This window comes from Alligator mississippiensis, chromosome 2 (genome assembly GCF_030867095.1).
Source record: "Alligator mississippiensis isolate rAllMis1 chromosome 2, rAllMis1, whole genome shotgun sequence".
NCBI classification, from domain to species: Eukaryota; Metazoa; Chordata; order Crocodylia; family Alligatoridae; genus Alligator; species Alligator mississippiensis.
In genome coordinates, this window is record NC_081825.1 from 236173475 (window position 1) to 236197037 (window position 23563).

General features: G+C 44.1%; 1 protein-coding gene across 15 annotated transcripts in view; it reads left to right on the forward strand.

Moving 5' to 3' along the window:
• The first annotated feature begins 1688 nt into the window (after positions 1-1688).
• The window catches only part of PAPLN (papilin, proteoglycan like sulfated glycoprotein), an 83466-nt gene continuing 61591 nt past the window's right edge, over positions 1689-23563 (forward strand). For 3 of the 15 annotated variants that reach the window (XM_019496530.2, XM_019496531.2, XM_019496534.2), the window contains exons 1-2: positions 3816-4000; positions 17898-17960. In XM_019496530.2, coding sequence (XP_019352075.1) covers positions 3992-4000; positions 17898-17960 — 72 coding nt within the window. In that variant the 5' untranslated portion in view covers positions 3816-3991. Of the gene's footprint in view, positions 1772-3805; positions 4001-4700; positions 4952-17897; positions 17961-23563 lie in introns of those variants that run through there. The other 12 variants (XM_014595535.3, XM_019496537.2, XM_019496532.2 and 9 more) reach the window with 9 other exon arrangements.

Below are 23563 nucleotides of genomic sequence, written 5' to 3' on the forward strand. Positions count from 1 at the left end.
AGCATCCAGATTGTTAATAAATATATTGAATGTTTTCTGGAGACACTGTACAGGGCTGGACTGGAAAGCAGCTGGAACCAGAGGGGTGCCATGAGGTTGCTGCTGTGAGCATGTCTGAGAGCCTAGACCAGTAATGTTACAACCCCTGCCCCTGAGCTTCCGGAGTGGTGGTGGGGGAGGTTAGAGAGGGGACATTTCTTTCTTGCATGGGAAAAGTGGCTCTCTGCCCAGATCCTCAGGATTGAGAGCCACTGCCATAGAGTCTCTTGGTTAGGTTATTCTCATAGGAGCTGTGGGTTCATTTCCCTTCAGGTCTCTCACATCCTGAGCAAATGCCCTAACCACTCAGCTATTGGATGAAAGAGGAGTAGCCACTCCATCCTCTGGCAATTTTCTGATTCTAGCCCCCAACTTTGTTCAGTGACCTTGACCTGAACACAGGAATGGAGGACCAAAATTACATTTTTCCCTTGAGTGTACTGTCCAACACACAAATTTTGCCCAGTTCTAATGATGAGTCATGGAATAGCCTAAAGGGTAGATGCCTTGTCCTCAAACTCCTTAGTCTCAGCTCCCTGGTGTAAGCACCTAGATTAGTACTGGTTCCTGGCAAATAATAATGACTAGCCACAACAGCAAATATCAAACAGCAACAGTCCATCAGGCTGCAATTGTGTCTGGTCAGCCACATACCCAACTAGTTCGTCTTGAAGGAGAGCAGGCCTTTCCTGGCAAGAAAGGATTCTGGGGGTTTATTTCCAAGAAAAGTATACTCTCGGGGCTGTTGGAAGAAAAAGCAAAAAAGTCACTTCTGCAAGGATTGACCTCTGCCCAAGAGTACCACTGGGATCTCAACATCATAGCAAAAACATGTAATTTAGACAATGCTTTCTGCCAGAAATGCTTCATTAACAAAAAAAAAATACCAATGGGTCACCTGCTTCAGCAGAACCTGTTCATGCATCCATCCAAGTTCTGTCCCTGCTGATGGCCACTACCATGACACCAGGTGCCTTTGCCACCATGCAGGCTGCTGGAGGAAGGAGTTCTTGTGTGCCTGGCTCTATTACTGCATCATAAACTTTGGAGATAGATAAAAGAATGATCCTACATGAGCGTGCTCCCTTCCCCTTCCATTTCAAAGTGTTTTCCAGCACTTGTCATGTAGGTTTCCTCTCAGAAAAAATGTGTGTTGTTAATACTTAAAATACACAAGGTGGAATCACACTGCAGATGTTTGTTTCATGTCTACAGTGCTTGGCTTCCTGGTATGAGCTGGGCTTTGACCAAGATCTTACAAGAACAGCTTTTGTTGTTGTCATCATGTTCTTACTGGAACCAGGAAGCGTTTTGGTTTTGATTTGGGTTTTTTTGTTGTTGATGATGAACAGCTATTGTTCCTCAATTAAGTAGCATGTTGGAGTTGAGGTAAAAGTTCTGGTCAGTTCTGACCTTATTTCAAAATCTTAAGGGAGCATCTATTAATGCTCTGTGGTAACAAAACAAAACAAAACAAAACAAAACAAAACAAAACAAAAAACCCCCTCCAGATACTGTATTTCTGCTGTAGCCTGGTAGGCACAGCTGTTTCTTGGATGTATCCTGGCTAGATTCCAATATGGGCAATTACATTCCTCCTCCCAAAGCTTCCCTTGTAGTGTCAACTGACGCTATAATATGAGAAGGATTGCCAACCCTAGGCTTTCTAAAATCCCGAGCTAGACTTTAAAACTGTCATGAAAATGGATTAAGAATCAGGATCTTTTTAAAGGTACTGTACTGCATTCAGAATCTTGTTTATTTGCCTGCTAGCTTTTGGACCTTTAGGATTTGTTTTGTTTTGTTTTGTTTTCAAACTTCTCTCTCCAGCCTGAGGGTTAGAAACTTAATTGTAAAAGAAACCACCAGAAACTTTGAAGCTGAAGGTGCTGCACATTCAGAGAATGCTAGGGCCTGAGCTTTTATGAACATCCTCAGATAAGAGGCTTCGCATAACTGTGTGAGTGGACTACACTGCAAGAGTGATGACTGTTAGTCAAAGGATAATTTGAAAGGGTGTGTGGAAAATAAGTTCTCCAGGGGCACCAACCTTGTGTATTTTTATGCTGCAACAGAGGATGGATGTGTGGAAAGAGATCTTTTGTTATGTAGTGATGTGCTGTGTCCTGAATCTTTCAATGGACAGGGTTTTGCTATTAGCAGAGGCAGGGAGCCATTTGTGCCCATTGCAATGCAGACCCCTCCCATGTTTCTGTGTAGACTATGTTGTCGTCATAGTGTAACTTTGACAGAAAGGACAATGTTACCTCTTCTGTATGGGAATATGTAACATTGCTCGTTTCTTTTTAGCGCATGCTGCCATGCATCTGAGGGTGGCGTGCCATCAGAGGCCAGCTTGTCAGCTGTCACTTGGTTTTTTGTTTCCTGAGCAAACCTCTCTGCTTTTGGAAGTTCTGAGGTGGTCAAGAGTGTGAACTGTGAGAGCAGCTCTCAGGATTTTACCAGTATCTAGAATTCTGGTTCTTGTCTAAAAGTCCCATCTCCTAGACTTACATGAATGCATGAATGTCTCAGCCTTACTCTGAAAGTAACCTAACACCTCTCATGGTTGCAGATTAGTGCTGGAGAAGGGTGACTATAAAAGGCTAAAAAAAAGAATCAGAAGGCAATTAAAAAAAAAAAAAGCAGCCAAACATTATTTTTAAGCCAATCTCATGATTTTGTTCAGTGCTTGGGGTTGGAGGTACTGAGAATGGCATGACATCGCTACTGATGTGAAATCTGCTTTGTGGATAACCAACTGGATCCTTAAAGGTATTTTTATATTTATTTTGTCCTGGACAAGAGGACCAGATCAGGCGGTGAGGAAGAATTTGTTTTCCAGATCAAAGAGTGAAAAATAAATAATAAATTGAGATCACTGTTTATGTTAGCTATATTAATACCTGTTATGACTGGATACAATAATGTTTTCCCCTTAATGCACTCTACCAGCTCCCTTTCCCCAGAGCAAGTTTTGCATTTGCTAGGTTATTTTTATGGTAGAGTTGGAGCATTGTTGTTGTAGCTATGATGATCCAGGATCTGTCAGTGGCAAAATAATTTTTGATACCTTTTACTGGAGCAGCTGTATAGTTGGGAGAAATGTTGGCCAAGCTTCAGGCACAGGCCTGTATGTTTTGGTTCCTTAGACCTCAGGAAGGGTACTTGATGCCTGAGTGCTTGTTCAACGGCTCTTCTAACTATATGGTTGGTCCAGTAAAAGATATCACAAAATCCATGCTCTTCATAGTTTTTTTTTTCCAGATATTTTTTCACAGGTCATGAATTACATGGTAGAAGAACAGGGCACAGGAAAAAAATAGGGGTCAAAGCTGTTATTATCTCTGGATAAGTAGCTGAATTTACAGAGTGTTGGTGCTTTCAGATCCAAGGGGTCTGATTTAAGGCCATCAGCAGCAGGAGACTGCTTTGAATTAGATTTGGATTCTAATCTTTTACAGTTTAGAGAAGTATTGACAATGGACTGTGGTTCAGGCCCATCTCTAATTTCAAAGAAAATTGAATACTTTAGTTAGACATGGGAAACTGTGAGTAGCTGTCTGGGTCTATCTGTCTGTCTCTTGATGTGCAGCCTGGAGTCACAACAAAACCAATTAAGGGGCCCACCCCAGAAAAAACTTTCAGCACAGTCTGCACGCATACTACGGGAATTGGAAACCATCCCAAATCCGACTTGTCCATGTGTGCGTAGTTACAACCCTGGCTTTTTAAGGCAAAACAGGAAACTCATGAAGAAATATTGAGGCTGAAGGGGTTAAGTGAAATCTAACTCTCCTTTTCCTGTGCAGTAAAGATTAGTAACCAAACAGGAGTTGGGGAGAGGAGGGTGTTAGAGCCACTGATTGAACTAGAGGAGTAGGAAAGTGGAAAAGAGAGCCTGGCTATAGTTTTAGTACCTCTAAACATTGCCTCTCCTTCAGACAGGCACATGAAGAAGGTAAGACTTAACCTTGAATTATGGGCTGCTGGTTTTCATTCCTCTTGGTCTTCTCATCTTCAGCAGGTCTGACTGTCTTTCCTTTGTTGTTTGTGCTTTTATTTCTAACCACTTTATCTGCCTTGTTAAAGTTTGAAGAACAAGAGAAAGGTGACGTGTTTGCTGAATGGAGCCTGTGATTGCAAAATCAGGTTTTTCTGGCAGGGAAAGAAAGGAGAAGGAAATCTACACATTCAGTGAATGTTAATCCCTTCTGTCCTCACAGTTAATTATTCCAGTGCTTAATGTAATCAAATAGCTATTACTTGTATTCCTGTGGAGAGGGGAAAGGTATTTGATATGGAGTTGGTTGAGTCCATCTGGGTCTAGATGTATAACTGCATCCTGCTAGCATGAGTGTAGAAAGAAATACAGGTTTGAGCAAGGCTTGAACTGATAGTTATTGGAGGGGGGGGAGAATCCAACTTAAGGGCTATAGCATTGCTGAACAAGTGGGTTTCTACACCTGCTGGTAATTAACATTCTAGTAAGAATTAGTCATTGGCTGTAGCTGTGTGGGCAGAAAAAGCACTAGGCTTTTTATGAAGGGGGGGTGTTTCCATCCTGATTGCTATACACTGTTCTCAGCTGAGCAACACGCAGGCCTGATTTTGTAGGTCTTCTTTAATTTAAGTAGTGGCATCAGAATCAGTTAAACTATTTTTACAAAGAAGAGTTTGCAGGATCAGGCCTCTTGCTGGCATTTTTTTTGTGTTTTCTCCTGTTTCTGAGAAAGTTAACATGTTGGCTGGAAAGATTTCTCTGCAAGGCACCTGAGAAGGCTGCTTCAGAAACATCCTCATGCTTAAAAAAAAACCCCAGACAGTGGTGTGGCAGGTGAATTTATGCTAAGCTAAAAGGCACAGGAATTGCTAAGTGCCATGATATTTCCTTGGAGAAGACCAGGACAAGGTAGGGATCCAACTCTTTTAAGGGAATTATAAAATGTAGAGAACCCCAGCATGGTGTCTCCAGGGAAGCACTAAACTTAGTACAGAAGTGTAGAAAAGGAGTGAATCTGGGTAGCTCTATATAACTTTAATAAAGGTTTTTGGAGTTCTGCTTAGTGATCTTGGAAATGTTTGTGTTATGTTACATTCCTCACTTTCAGGTGATATTAACAGAAACATGATCTGCTGGCATCCCTGGTACTTGCGTTTCTCATCCTCCACATACTTAGAAAGATAGTATCATCTCTCTTGCATATAAAATACTTTTTAATCCTTAAGGGTTTCACAATCACATAGGCGAACAGCTGCATTTCACTAGTGTTCTTTGTTTGCTGGGGCAGAGGGCAGTAATCAATGCAAAGCACACTAGGCAGCAACCTGTGTGAGTGCTAGTTTTGTTTTGTCCCAGACTACCAGGACAAACTTTATTCTTACAGAAACTGCTGGGGGTGGGGTCTGTAATATCCAGAAACTGATAGGTTTATGGATTTTATTGCATGTATTTCTAGCTCTTTCCACAGTCTGTCATTTTCTGCCTCTCTTTCACTAATAGTTAAAAAGTATTTTAATATACGATTGTTTCCTTTCAAATAAAAGCAGTAAATTTAATACGAAAAGTATTTTTAAATGGAGAAACTGCATGTGTGATGGTGGATGCAATGGCCAACAGACATTCGGGAACAGAAAAACTCAGGCATTGCCACCTTGTTAGTCAGGTGCCTTCTGATGCAGGTTGTGTGTTCCTGTTTTGGCACTACCTCTTTCAGGCCCAGGTATTCATTATGGGTGGTGCCAGATAAAACCTCTGCAGTTGATCTAGTCATTAGATCAAAAAAAAAAAAAGCCCTTGGGTGCCTAAAGTACCCTAGGTGGATTTAGACCCCTAAAGCCAAGTGAGCCACCCTTAAAATCTACTTAGTTGCCTGAGGCCGCCTATACATGTGCTGGTTTACAATCTAATTGGAATGCTCCAGTGTGGCCTCACTATCACGTATATAAGCCCCCACAAATTTTTAAATGTCTGAGGGAGAGACTTTATCTAGATAAAGCATCTCACAGCCACTTTCAAATCCACAGGGGCTTAGTACACATGATGGTAAGGCATTTAATTAGAGTGGCTTTCCAGGACCCGCTCCAATTAAAACATGCCTCCTCCCCCCAGCATGTGTATAGGCAGTCTGAGTGTCTGAAGGCACTGAAGTAAGTGTTCTAGCAAAAACATTAGGCTCCTAAAGTTTAGCTATTGTGCATGACCAGAGGTGCTGCCATCATGACGGTGCTGAGCATTCCCCTGCCAGTTTCCCGTCGGAAACCATTTGAGATTCAGAGACATGATGTCCCTATGCTCAAAGCACTTGAGGGACTTGATCTGGTAACTGTGCTCAGAGCATGCCTAACAAGCTGACTACTTTGAGTTCACTTACCACAAAGCATAGGAGACAAAGCAGTTTTAATTAAAACGTGATTCCCTTTTGCATAATAGGTTAGTGGATCAATCACTCTGCCAAGAAGTGGGAGATATGGGTTCTAGGCTTTCCTTAGCCTCAGCCATATTTTCTTACATCTAACCACATCTTTTCCCCCAAACCAGCGGGGGAAAATGAGCGTGCATGTTGTATGCAAAAAAAACCACTTCCCCATGGGTCTGGAAATGTGATGGGTGAGGGGGTGCAGTGGCAGTATTAATTGCTGCAATTTTGGGAGCCACAACAATTACCTGTCACTGCATCCTCCCCTCCCACTCACTCTCTGTTGCCAAATTTCTAGACCCAGGGGGAGGCCCCCAAGATTAAGCTGATGTGCAGGGTTGGCCCATGTCGAGACCTGGCATATCAGATCCAACCCAACAGCACATGGCCTCAAACCCAGTGTACTGAGTCTGAGACAGTGGGCTGGCTCCAGGGCAGTGTGCCAGGTCACACCTGGCATGCAGCCCCAAAATCAGCTCTGATGTAGTAGGGTCAGACCTGGCTGTGCGGCTCCCAATCCTCAAGGCATCAGCTGTGGTGCTTAGTCCCCCAGCTCCCCAGCCCTGGTGCACAGTGCATACCCCAGCCCCTGAGCCCTGGTGCAAGCTCCACAGCCTCCCAGCCCTGGCATGCAGCCCCCCAACCCCAGTGTACAACCCCTCAGGCCTGATGTACAAACTGTCAGGCCCCCAGCCTGTGTGTGGCCCCTTAGCTCCAGAGACCACAGCCATTAGGCACTTACTTTTTTTCCTCCTTGGAGCTTTTTTCCTTCTTGGGGTCTTCTCAAAATGGGGTGTGTGTTATATTTGGGGAGAAAATATGGTATATCTTCAGCCCTCCAGGAGAGTTTCCTAATGACTAGAATGGGGTGCCTATACTCTTCATCTCTCCTGTTGAAGCTCAGCCTCTGTGAGCTAAAGAATGCAATAGTAATGGAGCCAGAGAGAAAGCATAAGCAAGAGGGAGCCTGACTGAAGCATAGTGATAAGTGTCCTCTCTGATGAAAGGGAGTCCCAAGGCTGGATTCAGTTTCCAAAGCTGTTTATGCATTTTAGCCAATAACTCTTTAATGCAACTTGCATAAAAGCAATCTCTGGGCCAGGGACTAGAACCTAGGCTTTCTCCCACCCAGCAAAGTACCCTAACCACTGGGACAGTGTCAGGCTTGCTCTTGCTTATTCTCTCATTCAGGCTCCAACTCTTGCATTCTCTGCTATACTGTGGCCCAGATTCATCTTCTGATGTATGGGTGGTGAGTGCCCCCAGCTCAGACTAGCTAGTAGGCCAGTGATTAAGGCATTCTCATGAGAGGTGGGTGTTTACCTTCCTCAGACTTAGGAGGCCCTAAAACCTAGATTTTCAACTTCCTGGACAAATCTGCTAACCACTAGGCTGTTGTACAAAAAGTGACCCCAGCTGATGCCTCCTCTACCAGTAGCTGTGTTCTGAAAGAGAAGGGGAGTCAGTCATCCATACCCAAATAGAAGACCTGGACACCTTTAGAGCAGGAGGGCATTTGGCCCTGTGAATCCCCATCATGCCTTTGACTTATTGTGAGGTGCCTAAGTCCAGGGGAGCAGAGGTATTTCAGACACACACCTCTGTATCATTTCTTATTGGCTGGTTTAGGTGTGTCCCTCTCTCCCGCTATGAGTCTTGTTCCTAGCCTCATTCTCCCCATTCACTGTTTAGGGAAACTAGCTGTTTACCATAGGTTTCTAAATGATGTGTCCAGAGCCAGGTGCCTGAAATCTGGGTATAGTGATGTTCAGTGTCACTGCTCCTAAGTCACTTTGTGGACCTGAGCCTAAGTGAGTCAGTGACCTGTTAAAATAGGCATATGGATTAATCTCAGACCATGTGAGTGTCTGTGTTCTGATTTATTGCTGGGTACCTCTAAAGGAGGAAAGGGGATACTTCATTGCAACTAATGTTCTAGGCAGTCCTTATATTTAGTTTAGACACCGAATTGCACTAGTAGAAACATTTGTCTGTCTGTAATTTTGATAAGACTCTCAAAAGCCGCAATTGAGAATAATCTCTGCTCTGTACAGATATAGAAAGGAAAAAATATTTGTCTGGATAAAGGGTACTGTTTAGGAACTTAGGACTGGAAGGGGCATCTACAGGCAGTTGTTAACCAAAGGAATCCCCCAACTGGTTACTTCACAACTTCCAATACAACTACAAGAACCAACACCCTAACTACTAAAAGCACCCTAAAACAAGCCAGAACTTAGCCTGCTAGCTGGTTCTAGAATCCTGTTGTGCTAAGTTTTGATAGAATATCTCGCATTTTAGGTTACCGGATGACCATCCACTGGATTCAGGAAAAAAATACCTGTTCTCTCCTAGTAGAACAGTATTTCAATTTGGTGGATTAATGTGGGAAAAGGGTGCTATGTTATCTTAGTTCAGTGAAAGATGTTCTATAAAACCTAAGAGATTCCTCTGAAGTATCTGGTACTGGGTACTATCAAAGACAGGACACTGATACTAGGCAATCATTGGTCTGTTCCTATGCATCCCTGCATCATAAAGGGTTTACTAAAAGGTCCCTTCTCTCACTGGAGACTGGTCAGGTCTCATTGTCCTGTGAAAGGCAGCTGTCTCATCTTTGACTCCATTGTTAAATCACCCTAGTAGTCCATCTCCTCCCAGTATCTTGTTTCTTACAGTAACTAGTGGGTGCCTCTCGGTTTTCAAAGTAGGGCAAATATGAATAGAACTGGATGGAGAACTACACAATATGCTTGTGCATATGTACCAACTGTGTGTTTATGCTTTTTCATGCAATAAGCAAGCAACAAACATTCTCAGTGTGCAAATGTATAATGCCTGGAAAACTTGTCACCCACAGATTGTTTATTTCTCTGCTTAGCCCTCACAGACGCGAACACAGGGCTCTGCCTGCTGCTGGGGAGGGTACTGATGGTTCTTTGCAGAACAAACAGCGGCTTTATTTTTAGATCAACCCATTATCATTGTGCTGTGATCACACAGCCCCACATGTGCTTCCTTTCAGATCAGACAGTAGTGCCAGGAGAGATCATGCACTCTCAAGGTTACATTTTCTATAGTTTATTTTTAGTGGCTGGTGAAAGGTGCTGAGTGGGCAACTCTGGAGCAGGAAGTCCATTTGCACATAATTTTGTTAACCATGGTTTGTTTGAGTTTTGGGGTTTTTTTTCCAATTTTCCTAGCCTTGATCTCCTTTCACCCCACAGTTCAGGGGGTCTGAACTGCAGCTTGTGTGGACATACTCTGGCTGGCTCAGGTACCAGAAACAGTGTTGTGGCAGTGCAGATTTCAGTGCAGGCTGCCAAGCCTACTTGGGAACTTGAATAAATACTCAGGTGTCTGCCTGTGCTGAGGTCTGTGTTGCTGTTAGTCCCCAAACTAGCTTGGAGACACCTGCATCACCTACCTGCAACTCAAATGTGTGCTTGTAGGCTTATCCTCAGGAGATGTGATTCAGGTCCCAGAGGCACAAAGAAGGCAGACCATAGTGTAAGAGAATCAGAAACACTATTTTTAAACACTTCTGTTGCTTAGAAAAGGGTCATATTGATTTCAGGGAGAGAGAAGGGGGCAGGTCTAGTAAAACTGGAGGCAGTTTCCCAGTACCAAGGCTCTATTTAGCTTCTATTTAGCAGCTCTCCAAAGCTTGAATTGGAGGGGGTTCACTGCATCCCACTAGTATGTTTGTAAACAGCAGTGTTTCTGCCTGCACTCAGCAATAGGTGGTGATTAAAACAAGAGTCTAACCTCAGTCAATTAACATGTTTCCAATGTATCTTGAGCCCCAAATACATGACTTATACCACTAGAAGAATGTGTCCCAAAGTCTTTAACTATTCCTTTCCATTCTTGTTAATGCTTAGGGTTGGGGGGGGGGGGGGGGAGTTAATCTTAATTCCTTGCCCTCTATTTTCTATAACTGATCTTGGGACAACATGAGCTCACTACCTTATTTTTTTGCATGGGGGGAAACCTAATAGAGATGTAATCAACACCTAAGGTCAGTGAGAGTGCAAAACTAAAAGGGATAATTATACTTCTGTTTTCTAGGGTTCATAATGCAAACTTCTCCATGGAAGTTGTCACAGGAAGTAATATCTTAATGGAGGCTACCAGACAGACCATAAGTTACCCTAATGAAATGCTGCACTTGGCCCCTGTGGTGGATATCTACAGGCTTAGACAATTACACTTTTAACTAATGTGCCAAACATAGCTACAAGTGCTTTCAGTCTATATCACTAGTACAGCTGTAGTTTGGCTCTTAACAGATAAGAAAGAAGCAAATGTGCAGGTTCTGAAAAAAAAAAATCCTTCTCTTCCTATTGTTGTCCCCATCTTCCCTGGCTGTTTCTGTTAAACCACACTGTGGAATTCCTTAGTGATTCATAGCCTGATCTGGAGGTGCCAGAATATGATCTCACTGTCATATCTGATGCTTTTTCAGCTCCTGTTTGTACAGTCCCTACACGCTAAGATTGAAATGAATTGCTTGTCTGCCTGACCATGCCTGTTTTTGACTCACAGGACCAGTGGTTGCCATGAGGTAGTCTTGCTTCTTCCTAGCTACTTCCAAGCTCGGCTTCATGATAACCTGATCAGTGTGGATGGGCCATATCAAATAGTGGCCTAGTGGTAGTCACATGACTATTATAGACAGCATCCCTGATCCTACCATCTCCCAGTCTCAGATTTCAAAGAGCTGGTGCCACAGGGATGGAGTGTTGCCCTTGCCATTAACCTGTGAAGACTTGAGTACTAACAAGTTCACAAGACTGAGATTAGACTAAAACAACAAGACAGTCTTTAATACCAAACTGTATCCTATCTGGGAATCTTTAGTGGGGCCTTAGGGTGTTTTTGATAAGAACCAAAGTGCACTGGCAGGGTTGTGGAGGGGGGCACTACCACAATAACAGGGTATGCAGTCGATCAAGACTGAAGGGCATTGTCAGAACTGTGTGGGCATTGTCAGAGCTGTTCTAGGAATTTGGGGGAGCAGGGGTTTGCTGAAGGTTGAGATTAAAGTCTGTTGACAGAGCTGTTCAGAGAATACTTGGCAAGTGCCTATGCTGGATCTTGAAGCAAGCTGGTGTTCTCAGTATTGCTGCTGTAATCAGCATCATATTCTCTAGTGTTCATGGTTCATCTCATAAATCTAAAAATGTAAATTTCTTCATAAAACAGCTTCACTATAAATAAATCCTATGGCTAAAGGAAGATTTCATTGGAGGCTAGCTAATGCCGCCAAAATGATTACCCTTTCACAGCAAGAGCTTGACACCTTTTAACAAAGCCCAAATATTATCAAGTCTGGAAGGGAGCTGTTACTGTATCATGCCAGTTCCCTGCTGCTAGTAAACCTATGTTCATCCAATTTCCATCATACTTACCCCTGGTCTGGTAACCATACTCCCTCGCACAGCCCATTGTTGCCTGGCATCTGCAGAAGACCTGTCAATATGTATAAACATTTTAAACACTACTTTGTATAGACCATATTTTCCCACATACAGCACACCCTGAAATAAAATAAATGCCTTGTTTTTGAAAGGCAGAATGAAGAGAAAAAGGTGTTTCTTTGTAATACCTAAGCAGTAGCTATGGAGTTGAGCCTGCTCATTTTTCTCCTCCCTGTGCTTCCATGGAGATTTTACTTTATTGTTTGCCAAGTAAGCAGCAGGAACTATTCTTACCATATTGCTTTCATATGGCCTACACCAAAATTTCCCACAGCTGGTTCTTAGAAAGAAAAGGTGTGTTGTGTATGAGGAAAAAATATAATGAATAGCAACAGTTCTCTATTACTGGGGCCAGGTTTCTGCTACAGGTAACAGGGGAACGAAATAAAGTTCAGCATCTTGCCAGTTTAACACAAGTGCTTGCTTGCTTACTCTCTATGTATGTATTAACACGTGCAATTAATTTGAAGCAATAAACTCTGGAGCAGTTTGAGCCAGAATAAACTACTCCTGGGTGCAGCATCTACACATATGCATAGGATAGCAGCAATTTGAGGCAGGGTGGCGCAGTTTACACTAGTGCCAGGGACATGGGGGTTCAGCCCAGGGCTCTGGGGGTGGCATCAGGCCGCAGAGGGGCTGGCTGGGGCACGAGGGTGCTGAAAGTGCAGAGCCATGTGGCTAGGCAGCAGGCAGGAGTCTGGCTCCCATGCTGGCTTGGCTGACCAGGTGCAGTTTATGCCTATGGTCAGTGTCTACAGGTGTTTAATCACAGTTAATTACCTCACTGTAAGTTAGTACTGTCCCCAACACCCAACAGTACTATCTTACAGTGGTGTTAATTAGTTTACTGCAGCCTAATAGCATCACGCATGTAGACAATGTTTTACTCTGCAGCTAATTAGTCTACTCCACAGTTAAGCGTATGTGTAGACACAGCCTGTATGGAGTATTTATTTGTCCTGTCCCAAAGGGACACTGGATCACAGTTTTCTGTTGAAAAAGTCAAACAGGATAGTTTGCTTCAGCCAAGGGAGAAAACATACATCTATGCTGCAAAACACTTCTTGTCATAAGCATAATCCTCCCATTTAAAGCTGGCGATTTAGTTTCCCAGCTCCTTGGTCTGGTCCTCAGAGCCTCTCATTCCTGTTTCCAGCCTAAGTAGGGAGGGGAGAAAGTTATCCCTCAGCTGGTCTTCTCCCAGCTTCATCTTTCTATCGTCTCTCTTGTAAGCCCCTCATTCATCCCTTCTTTGCCTGTTTTCATACATGACATATTACATATATGTAATACTCATGTTGCCCCTCCACAAACATGTAAAGGTGCTTTTTTCAGCAAGGCCAACAAAACAAACATGGTAGAATTGAGTCCGCCATTCTGAAGATTTGTTGAACAAAACAAAAATTGGGAATGCTGGTAGAAAACAAACAGAAAGGGTTTTTTGTGGGGGGAGGGGTTAAGTAGCATGGGTAAGATCCTCCACTTATGTAAACTCTTAGCTATGACAATTTTGACCATTTGAGAATTGGGCTTCACAGCTTTAGAATTTCTTTCTTGATTTTCCCCCCTTCGCCCAACCCCCAAGGTTTCAAGAAAAACTCTCTCCTATGATGAGATGTGGCATGTAATGTGTTTAGGGATTTTAATAGAAAAGTTTGGTCAGGGTGGGAGGATGAATTTTAGGGTTATAGTAAGAAGCTACCTTTAACTCTGTGTTGCAAACATTCCACAAAGACCAGTTATGACCAATTGAATTGAGGAAATGTTCCAACATGTGAAGCAGAACCAGACAGTGGAATTTTTCAGTGATTCTCTGAAAGAATGAGAAAAACCCAGATACAGGGAGACCATTTTGACCGTTTTGAAAAGCAGCTGCCTAACATGTCAGCCAGTTCCTCATGTTTCTGTGAACATGTTGTGAAGTGACCTATCAGGACTTCCTAATAAATACCTAATTTGCATGTGTGGATAGAAGATCTGCATAGGCAGCTGTCTATAGAGCTGTGCAAAATTGTTCTGGATTCCATCTGAAACCTTAAATTGTTCCCAGGCTGTATCAGGCCATGGCACTGGAATTGCTGAAGGATTTGCACACTTCATTAAGGGTGGGCAAAGTTTGGAGTTTGTAGCCAAGTAAGATTCCCTGGGTTTCTGGTATATATCACAACAATTTCCCACTGGCCTATACAAAGCTATTGTGTAGGTATAACTGGACTTCTTTCCATCAGCCCCTTCCAGGCCCTTTAATTAATAGCAATGGGTAAATTGCGAAAGTGCCAGCACTGAGATATTAAATCTTGAAGTCTAGATGCTTACCCCAGCCTCTTGGGACTGCTACACAGCTGGGATAGAAATCTTATCAGCATTGGCTCTGGTGAGATGACTGGGACTTGCTCGCTGGCTGGATACAACACTTGAACATCTTATCTCATGATACATTCTGGCATTTTTGCTTCCAGTCCCATCCAGAACCAGGACGTGCAGCTGCAACACAGCAGGAACAGATGTGTCCTCTTTGCACAAAAGTTATGCAAACATTTCTGAACCTCAGATAGGTTCAAGGCTTAGGGCTCAACTTGAGTTCTGAGGATAGATGTGGGCATCTGTATTTCCAGATCTGAACCTGTCCTGTGACCAAGGGTCTTCAACCCTGGGGTGTTTGTTTGGCCCATCACAGAGAAATAAAAGTTTATTGAAGTTTATATCTGGCCCCAAATTTCAACTGAGCTCAAAATTCAAATCCAAGCACTAGTTTTATCCATATCTCCATTCCAATCTGTGTGTTTGGGTCCAAAGATAATGAGCTGCAAAATGCAACTCTTTTCCAAAGTTCAGATTTAGTCTGAGCTGAGGTTTTGGTAAGATCCACCTCTTGTTTTGAGCAAAGATTCAGGCTGCTTCCTATTTATTCTGAACTGGGTCCCTTAATCCTTGTTTCTAATGTGACCTGGCACAGGATTCAACATTGTGGTAGACATTTTCATATGTTATTTTTCCAGCAGCTGTTCCATATTTTGAGCATAAAATCACCATTTTTCCTTCAGCCCTCCTGTTGCTTTTGGATGGGTGTATGTGGAGGTGCAATACAATTCCAGCACAGAGAAGGAAAAGACAGTAGGGTTTTTTGTATGTACCACAAAAAAAGATGTAAGGAGTTAACAGTCCTACAGTCTCCATTTGTAACTCAAAGGCAGAAAAGTTTTACCCCACACTTCTAATGTAAGGAGGAATGGAAAAATAAACAGCTGCTGCTTTCCCATGTTGAATTGGGAGCTTTTAATTCTTCCATTAATACTCAGTGTTGTGCGGGCCGCACCCCGATCCCACCTTTGTCGCCATGCGCGGCGGCGATTCCAATCTCATTACCGTCGCCATGTGCGAGCCGGGGGCGAGCCGGGCCCGTCTTCGTTCCACACGGGCTGTGGCTAGCAGCCCGGGCACACGGGGCTGGAGAGAACTGCTGGGCGGTTTAGCGCACGCGAGTTAGAATTAGTTACGGAGGAGTAATGGTTGATTGAAAAGATTGTTTACTTACACCCAAAGATGGTATTGGTGTAGGCTGGACAGGTTTCCAGGCACAGCTCCCGCTTGGAGCCTCACTAGAGGAACATGACAAATCGATTGCTCCCACGGAGTTGTTCAGGCTCCACGGGTCCGGTTCAGTTAGACTCGAAAAGTTTCCCCGGAGTTACTTAAACTCCGCGGGTCCGAAGTTAAAGGAAAGGGATACGTCTAGGATTGCGCTTGGCAACAGGGAGAGGCTAGAAGCGAAAGCTCTGTAGGGTCGGTTCTATTGCCTCTATTGCCTGCTTAGGGGAGGCGCGTCGGGTCCGCGAGGGTCCACAGCACTTGGAGATCTTCACACAGAATCTCTCTTGTCCTCCCTCCTCCAACTTGGGCGGAAACTACCCAAGCCTTCTGTACGGCTAGCAAGCCAATCGCTAGCCGCCACGTGTGCCTACATTAGGAATGGGCCAATAATGTGGTGTGAATCCTAATGCAAATGGCGGGAACTTCTTTACAGCATGTATCACTACGATGCAAAAGAGATGCACCCTGCAAAGAAGCTGTAATCTGGCGGGAAATCCGCCGTTGCACCAGAGTTCTCTCTTGCAGCAGAGAACTCTACCGTGCAAAGAAAGTGACAAATTGGCGGGAAAATAATTTAGCGGTGCCGAAGCGCGCACACAAACAAAAAATCACAACTTTGGGTTGTGACAAGTGTTAAAAAAAAAAAAAAAAAAAGAGCAACTCAGTTTATTGGTTCTGTCGAGAAGGGCCAGACAAAACTCAGTGTCCTGTCCCAGCATCCATTGAATCATGATTCTTTGGACATTAGGAATGGATCCTTTGGTGATGATTGTAATTGTGGTTGTTCCAAAACCCTGGTGAGAAGCATGGACACTGCAATTGAGGAAGTTTTAAGGGAGGCATATGTTACTGCCATGTATGCTTAAGGCAAGAGTCTTATTTCAAGGTAGTATTGAGTAGGATTTACTTGGCTGAAGATGGCTTTGTGTGTGTTCTCTACCGCTCCCTCCAGAAGTCAGTAGACTCGCTGGGTAGGGCAAGCCAAAATAATCTCTTGTGGGATTAATTTCAAGGCTCTTTTTCCCAGAATTTAAGAATGTAAAGGAAGTGGAAATGTGAACCCTTGACTCTTTTGCATATGCATCCATGCTCAGACCTCCACAGGCCCCAGGGAAAGACCTGGCAGCTGATCCAAAGCCTACTGAAGTCAGTGGGAGTGTGCCCATGTTTAAAAACCAGAACAACAGGTGCTCCAGAAGATAAACTTGCTTTCTGGGCATGATCAAGGCTTCCCTGCGTCCTGGCAATCTTTAGTGGCTCAAATGGTCCTTGGATCTTGGCACAGTGTAGGAGATGGAATGAATGAAATGGTTTTGATGCATGAAGGAGGATGTTTGCTCTTGAGAGAGAGAAGTTATGCTCAGGACCTGTCCTGGAACAATGAAGCGATACCCCTACCATCTTTTCTACTAAATAATCTCTCTAAGGACATGCTTGCTAGAGGAGTTTACCTGCTATCTGTGGTAATTCAGGCAAAGACAGTGCCTTTGTAACGTAGCAGGATAGGCACAGAATAAAGACTCATGAAGTTTGAATTCACAAAGGTGATATGTGACACCTGACAGTAAGGCTCAGTGGGTCAAGTGGATGCTTCTGCCTGAAGCAGTGTTCCCTCTAAATTGTTTGGTCCTGCACCTACATCCTAGTATCTTGATGCACTTGTGAGGGGCAAAATTTAAACTTGGGTGCTTAAAGTTAGATATCTGATCCCTATGAGGTCTTCATGTAAATGCAGGTAATGGACAGTTCCCCTTGATTTCAGAAGTAGCTGTGAGGGTTTGGCACGTCTCAGAAAACCAAGCTGTAATTTTAAATGTTTAAATATGGGTAATCAGACATGAAAATGTTTAGTTATGCAGTCTACATTCTAATACCATATCCCTAAAGCCCCACAAGCCAGACATGATGAGGCTGGGATGCAGAAAGAAACTTTAATCTGGAAGCTTCCTAATTTTGGATGGTGGAAATCAGAACATAATTTTAAGTGTAGGATTTTCTTTAAAGTTTTTATATAACGGGTGGGAGGGAAGGGCATGAAAGAGCATGCCTCCTCCCCTTTGCCCTGAATCACTGTTCTTGTTATGCTGAAGGCAAGCTTATGGAAATACTGGGGCTCAGTAATTATACTTTAACTCTCTGTCAGGGATAATTTAATTCAGGGCGTATAGTAATAAAACCGCCTTTTACTTGTCCTTGGTTTCAATCCAGGATCTTTTAAGTTGAAACTCTATTTTGCTCTAGGATGCCTTATTAGCAGTTTCCCTATCAGACCAATCTGCCCCCTTCTATGCTTCCCAGAGAGCTCTGGCCCTCAAGTGACAAGAAATAGGCAAGTCTGATCACTGCTTTCTTTGTTCTACAGGTGATAATGAAGAATGTGCTTCTCCTACTCACGCTAGTGATGATGTCACCTTCTGCCTCTTCTGTAAGTAAAATGACCTTATCTCAAAAGTTGTGGTCACTGAGAATGCAGTGAGACATGCTATAGCATTTTGGCAGACAATATTTTTTGGAGAAAACTTGAGGTGGAGTCTGAATAAAACTTGTGACGTGATGATATTCTACTATATTATATATAGAGCTGGAGCTTACGCTCAACTGACATACATATGATATGTTGTCCATGCCTCCATGGGCCCCATGGATGGATCTAGGATTTTGTAAAGTGGGGTGCAGATGTTGTGCTGCATCATCACATATACAACACATATTGTAACAAGTTAAAAAAAAATAAAGCTTTACTAATAAGGCAGCAGCCTAAGGCTATATCATTCAGTTTAAGATAGAAGCAAGAACAAATATAACTTCACTGGAATGTATATTAATGTGTTAGATCATACATTATGTATTAAAAACCACAACAAACTAGGCCAAGAATAATCAAAAGATGTTGTTTCATTAGTTTTATAGTTATTGGAATTCAATATACATCTTTTTTCAGTTTCATAAAGCAAAACCTAGTTTTTTTGAGTATCTTGAGAGTGCATCCAATACTTCAGTGAAAGTTATTCCCGTGCTTATGTTAAGATTCACCTGAGCTAATAGTTCCACATCTGGCTTAATGTTTTTTGCTGGAGTCAAAACCAGTCTGCAGGGCTGTGAAATAGGAGTTGCATTGCTAGGAGCAGCTAGCGGGCAGCACAATTGAAAAATAAAGGATAGCTTGATTAGTGGAACATCAAAAGATTATAAAGGAGAGAGGGTTATTAACACCCGTGGAATGAAGAGGTTAGAAGGAATCAGGCAGCGGTTCCCAACCTCGGGTCATGACCCAAATGAGGGTCACAGGGGCAATGCTGGTGGCGCTGCACACAAGACAAGCTGTGCCATGTGCCAGGAGCTCCCCTGCCCCTGGGCCGCCGCCACTGCCACTGCCACTGCCACACTCCACTCCCAGCAGCAGGTCGCGGGGAAAAAAAGGGTTGGGAACCGCTGAGGTAGAGTATAATGAGCCATGAAATCAATTCACAACCTGATTGCTGTCTAGATAAAAATGCTGCTACCACTGCTACAACGTACACCCCTGTTACCACTGGTAGGCATTTGTTTTTAAACTTTGAGCGTAGCAGAAATCAAAGAAAGGTGCAACTGCACCACTGCATCCTGCCTGGATCCATGTTCCCATACACACTGTGGTATACACACTGACAATTTAAGAGGGATCAGAAGTTCCGTGAGACTAAGCAATCATGAGAGATGTTCAGTCTCAGTGTTATCATCAGCAGAGCAAGAACTCACAATTTTTTGCTCCACAGTGACTGACTACAGTGGGAGATCATCATGGTTTAACTTTTTAATGTCCAGTAGAGGACAATGATGCACATGCAAACTAGTCAGTGCTTTAGGAAATGCATAACTAGCTGGAGGTATACAATCTCTCTTCCTGCTGCTCATACAGTTGACTTAAACCAGGTATTCTTGGAAGAGATACAAAAGGCTCTTACCAAAAAAGGAACATATCACATTATTGCATGCAACTGTGATATGGGTCAATTGAAGGTCAACCCTTCAGACAGATTCTTTCTAATATTAGAGACTGTATCCTGCAGGCAGTGACTTCTTTCAGGAGTATGTATAATGGATGGGAATGACAGTTCTTTACTTGGGAAAAGAAAGTTTTTCAGCTTGGCCTTTAAATGTCTCTGTTGTGGGAGACCTACACTGGACACTGAAGCAGTCCCACTGGGGAAGTGTCAAGGAGGTGCAGTTTCAGAGCCAGGAGAGGAATGGAAGCACCAATCGTAATCTGTCCCTTTAGGTCATTCCTAGCTCCTTTCATGCTCCATCTGCCATGGTATGCCTATGGTAACCAGGAGGTGTTATGACTTTTGTTTGTCTGTTATGGCATTAAAAATGCCCCTCCTGCTTGCCTGCCATTTGTGACGCCATCCTGTCCAGAGATCAGTGAGAATTTCTAAATAACTGAACTGCAAGGTGCATTTAAATTTTGTGCAGGCTGAACAGACTTAGTCTAAGCTATTGTACCTAAAAGAACTGGGACTCTGTGATTCTTTCTGAAGGGAGGACTAGAGTAGCCCTTGCTGCCTAGGCATACTCAGTTGTTTTGGTTACACCCTCAAGCAAGCTACAGGTAAAGATAAAACCCAATGAGGTGAGGCATCAGCATTTGCAGAAGGACAGTGGGGCAGTGTGGCCACGCCAGAAGATAGGTTGCTGATACAGGCGGACCTGGACAGGCTAGGGAGTTCGGCAGACCAGAACCAGATGAAGTTTAACACTTCCAAGTGTAAGGTGCTCCATCTGGGGGCAAATAACCCGCAACATACATACAGGCTTGGAGGTGACAGCCTGACTTGCACCACAGCTGAAAGGTGGTAATGACTGACCATCGCATGAACTTGAGCTGTCAGTGCGATGCGGTGCCCAGCAGGGCAAGCAACACACTGGCATGCATCAATTGATGCATCTCCTGTAAAACTAAGGAAGTGATGCTCCTGCTGTACTCAGCACTGGTGAGACCACAGATGGAGTACTGCATCCAGTTCTGAGCACCGCACTTCAATAAGGCTGTGGAAAAACTTGAGAGGGTCCAGAGAAGAGCCACCCATATGATCAGGGACTTGCAAGGCAAGCCATATGAGGAAAGGCTGAGGGACCTGGGCCTCTTTAGCCTAAAGAAGAGAAGGTTGAGAGGGGACTTGATAGCAACTTACCGCTATATCAGAGGAGTGCATCAGGAGCTCAGTGAACAATTGTTCACTAGCATACCCCTGGGGAAGTCTAAGACTAATGGATTTATATCCCAAACTCCTGGAAGGCCACTTCTGGCTTAATACCAGGAAAAACTCCTTCGCAGTTAGTGTGTCCAGACTGGCATAAACTCCCTCCAGTGGTGGTGCAGTCACCTACCCTGGAGGTTTTCAAGAGGAGACTGGACAGTCACCTCTCTGGGGTCATTTGACCCCAGTTGTTTTCATGCCTAGTGCAGGGTGGCTGGACCCGATGATCTATGAGGTCTCTTCCAGCCCCTACCAATCTGTGAATCTATGAACAAGCCACTTTTCAACCTTGTTTGAATGAATGCAAGCCTGCTGACCATTGTACTCCAAAGGCGTATCTACACTGCTTCCACAGTCCTCTGGAAAAGCACCTCCAAGAGGCACACTCGGGCTCCGTGCTCCTACACTCCATGTTCCAAGCCCAGAAAGGAGCCAGTAAGGCTGCCCTAAGTCATCCTCCCATTGCTGTTCTCAAGACCTCTATCTTTGGTGTGTTTGAGAGTGCCAGCAGGGCTTGCTTTTGCGGCAGAATCATTGCTTCTACTTCATCCAGTGTTGATGTTCAAGTGGCAGTTACTCCCCACCCTGCACCCAGTCTCTGCTCCCTGCTTTCCCCCCAACCCTTGCTCTGTGCTGGCAGGCTCCACTGCACTGCAGCCTAGGCAATGAGCACGGCCCCAGATTGGCCCCACAGCAATAGTGCATAGCCTGCATGGCTGCTATGGGGGCTGGGCTGGGGCTGGGCTCACTCAGTGCCCCATGCCCCAGGCTAGAATGGGGATGGAGTCTGTTGGCATGGAGCAATGAATGGTGAGGGTGCAGCCGGAGCAGAGAACAGAGGCTGGGGGGTAGGAGGAAGTGGGAAGCAGAGGCTGGCGGAGGGGGGCGGGGCAGGGCAGAGGCAAAGGGAGAAGGAGGGGTCTGAGGCTGTAGAGGGGGGGGAAACGGCAGGGGCAGAGGTGTCAGAGGGACAGGCACAGGCAAGGGGCAAGCTGCTTGACCTCCCTACACCACCTGCCCCCCTGCTTTGGTGGGGGGGATGAATTAAAGACTGTCCTCCAATAATTAGATTCTATACATGGAAAATTATAACAAACTTATACATTTTCCATGTATAGAATCTAATTATTGGGGGGTCATTTTAACTTCAGGGTCATCTTATGTTATGGTAAATATTATAACTCAAATGTGGAAATTTTAGCTCATATGAATGGTACCTCAGGCATGGAAATAACTTTCAGTGAAGCATTGGATGCATTGTCAAGATGCTCAAGAAGGCTAGATTTTGATTTATGAATCTGAAAAAATAGATGTATCCTTAATTCTAATGACTACAGGACTAATGAAACAACATCTTTTGATTATTTTGGTCTAGTTTTGTTGTGTTTCTATATTTAATACATGATATAGCAAATTAATGCACATTTCAATAAAGTTACTTGTTTTTTCTTCAATCTTAAACTGAATAATGTAGCCCTGGGCCCTTAGCTTATTACTAAATCTTTTTAACTGGAGAAAAATATGCGTTCTGTTGTATGTGATGAGGCACTACACCATCTGCACCCCTCTCTGGCCATGTACGTGTCCATACCCAAGGTTAAGCTATTTCCTAGCAGGTGCCGCAAGATTACTCCTTTTGAAGGGAGGGAGCTTGTTGGAAAGCTAAATCAGAAAATAAATTAACATCTTCCCATATCTGGCCTGTGGTACTAGCCAGACTTTTCAGGAGGTAACTCTCCCCAAAGCTAAACCCATTTTTACTGCTATGTGATTTATCATATTTTGCCTCTTGGAATTTGTTTTCATATTTAACATTTGCCACAAGTGACATGCATCAGCCTCTACCTTGTTTAAATTAATATTACTATGTCATTTGCCAGTCTTTGGTGGAATTAATCCAGGTATGGAAGATGAGGGCTTCTACAGGTCAGGACTGAGGTATGTTGACAAAGTTGCCAGGGGAGCCAGAAGAGTAGTAGAAGTGTTGACAGGTTGGGCTTGATATTAACCTGCAGAGCTCTGCAGGTTAAATCTGAGGGCTGGTGCAGCAGGGGCATTCGAGTCAGCAAAGGAGTCCATGCGCAGGGGGCTATGTAGGGGTTTAAGAAATAGCCCATTGGAAGTGCACTGAAAGATCTGTACGAGAGAAGCCGGTACTATTCTTGTCTCTTGTGTTTTCATGAATACTTAAATTAACCAGAATCATTCCCCTGCCTTCTACCACAGTCCCTGGAACTGAGCCTGTAAGTCCTGCTCTGCCTCCTGAGTGCTGATTGCTACAATTCCTCAGCTGAATGGGTCAATGGCAGGCTCGCAACAGAAGGCCTTATGGCATAATGGCTCAGCAGTATGAGGAGGAAGATGCATATAGAGTTGTGGATTAGATCCACTTTTCAAGTAGCTCTGAAGGCCAACCCGCTTGGTTGGAGGGCAGCAGGGCAGGCCCTATGAGGAGAGGCTGAGGGACCTGGACCTGTTCAGCCTTAGCAAATGGAGGCTGAAGGGAGATTTGGTGGCTGCCTACAAACTCGTTAGGGGGGATCAGCAGCAAATAGGAAGAGCCCTATTCTCCCCAGCAGCACCTGGGGTGACAAGGAACAATGGCCAGAAGCTGCTAGAGAATAGGTTCAGGTTAGAGATTAGGAGGCACTATTTCACTGTCAGGGTAGCTAGGATCTGGAACCAACTTCCTAGGGAAGTGGTGCTCGCTCCTACCTTGGGTAAATTCAAAAAGAGGTTGGATGAACACCTGTCTGGGGTCATGTGATCCCGGTGTGTGCTCCAACCA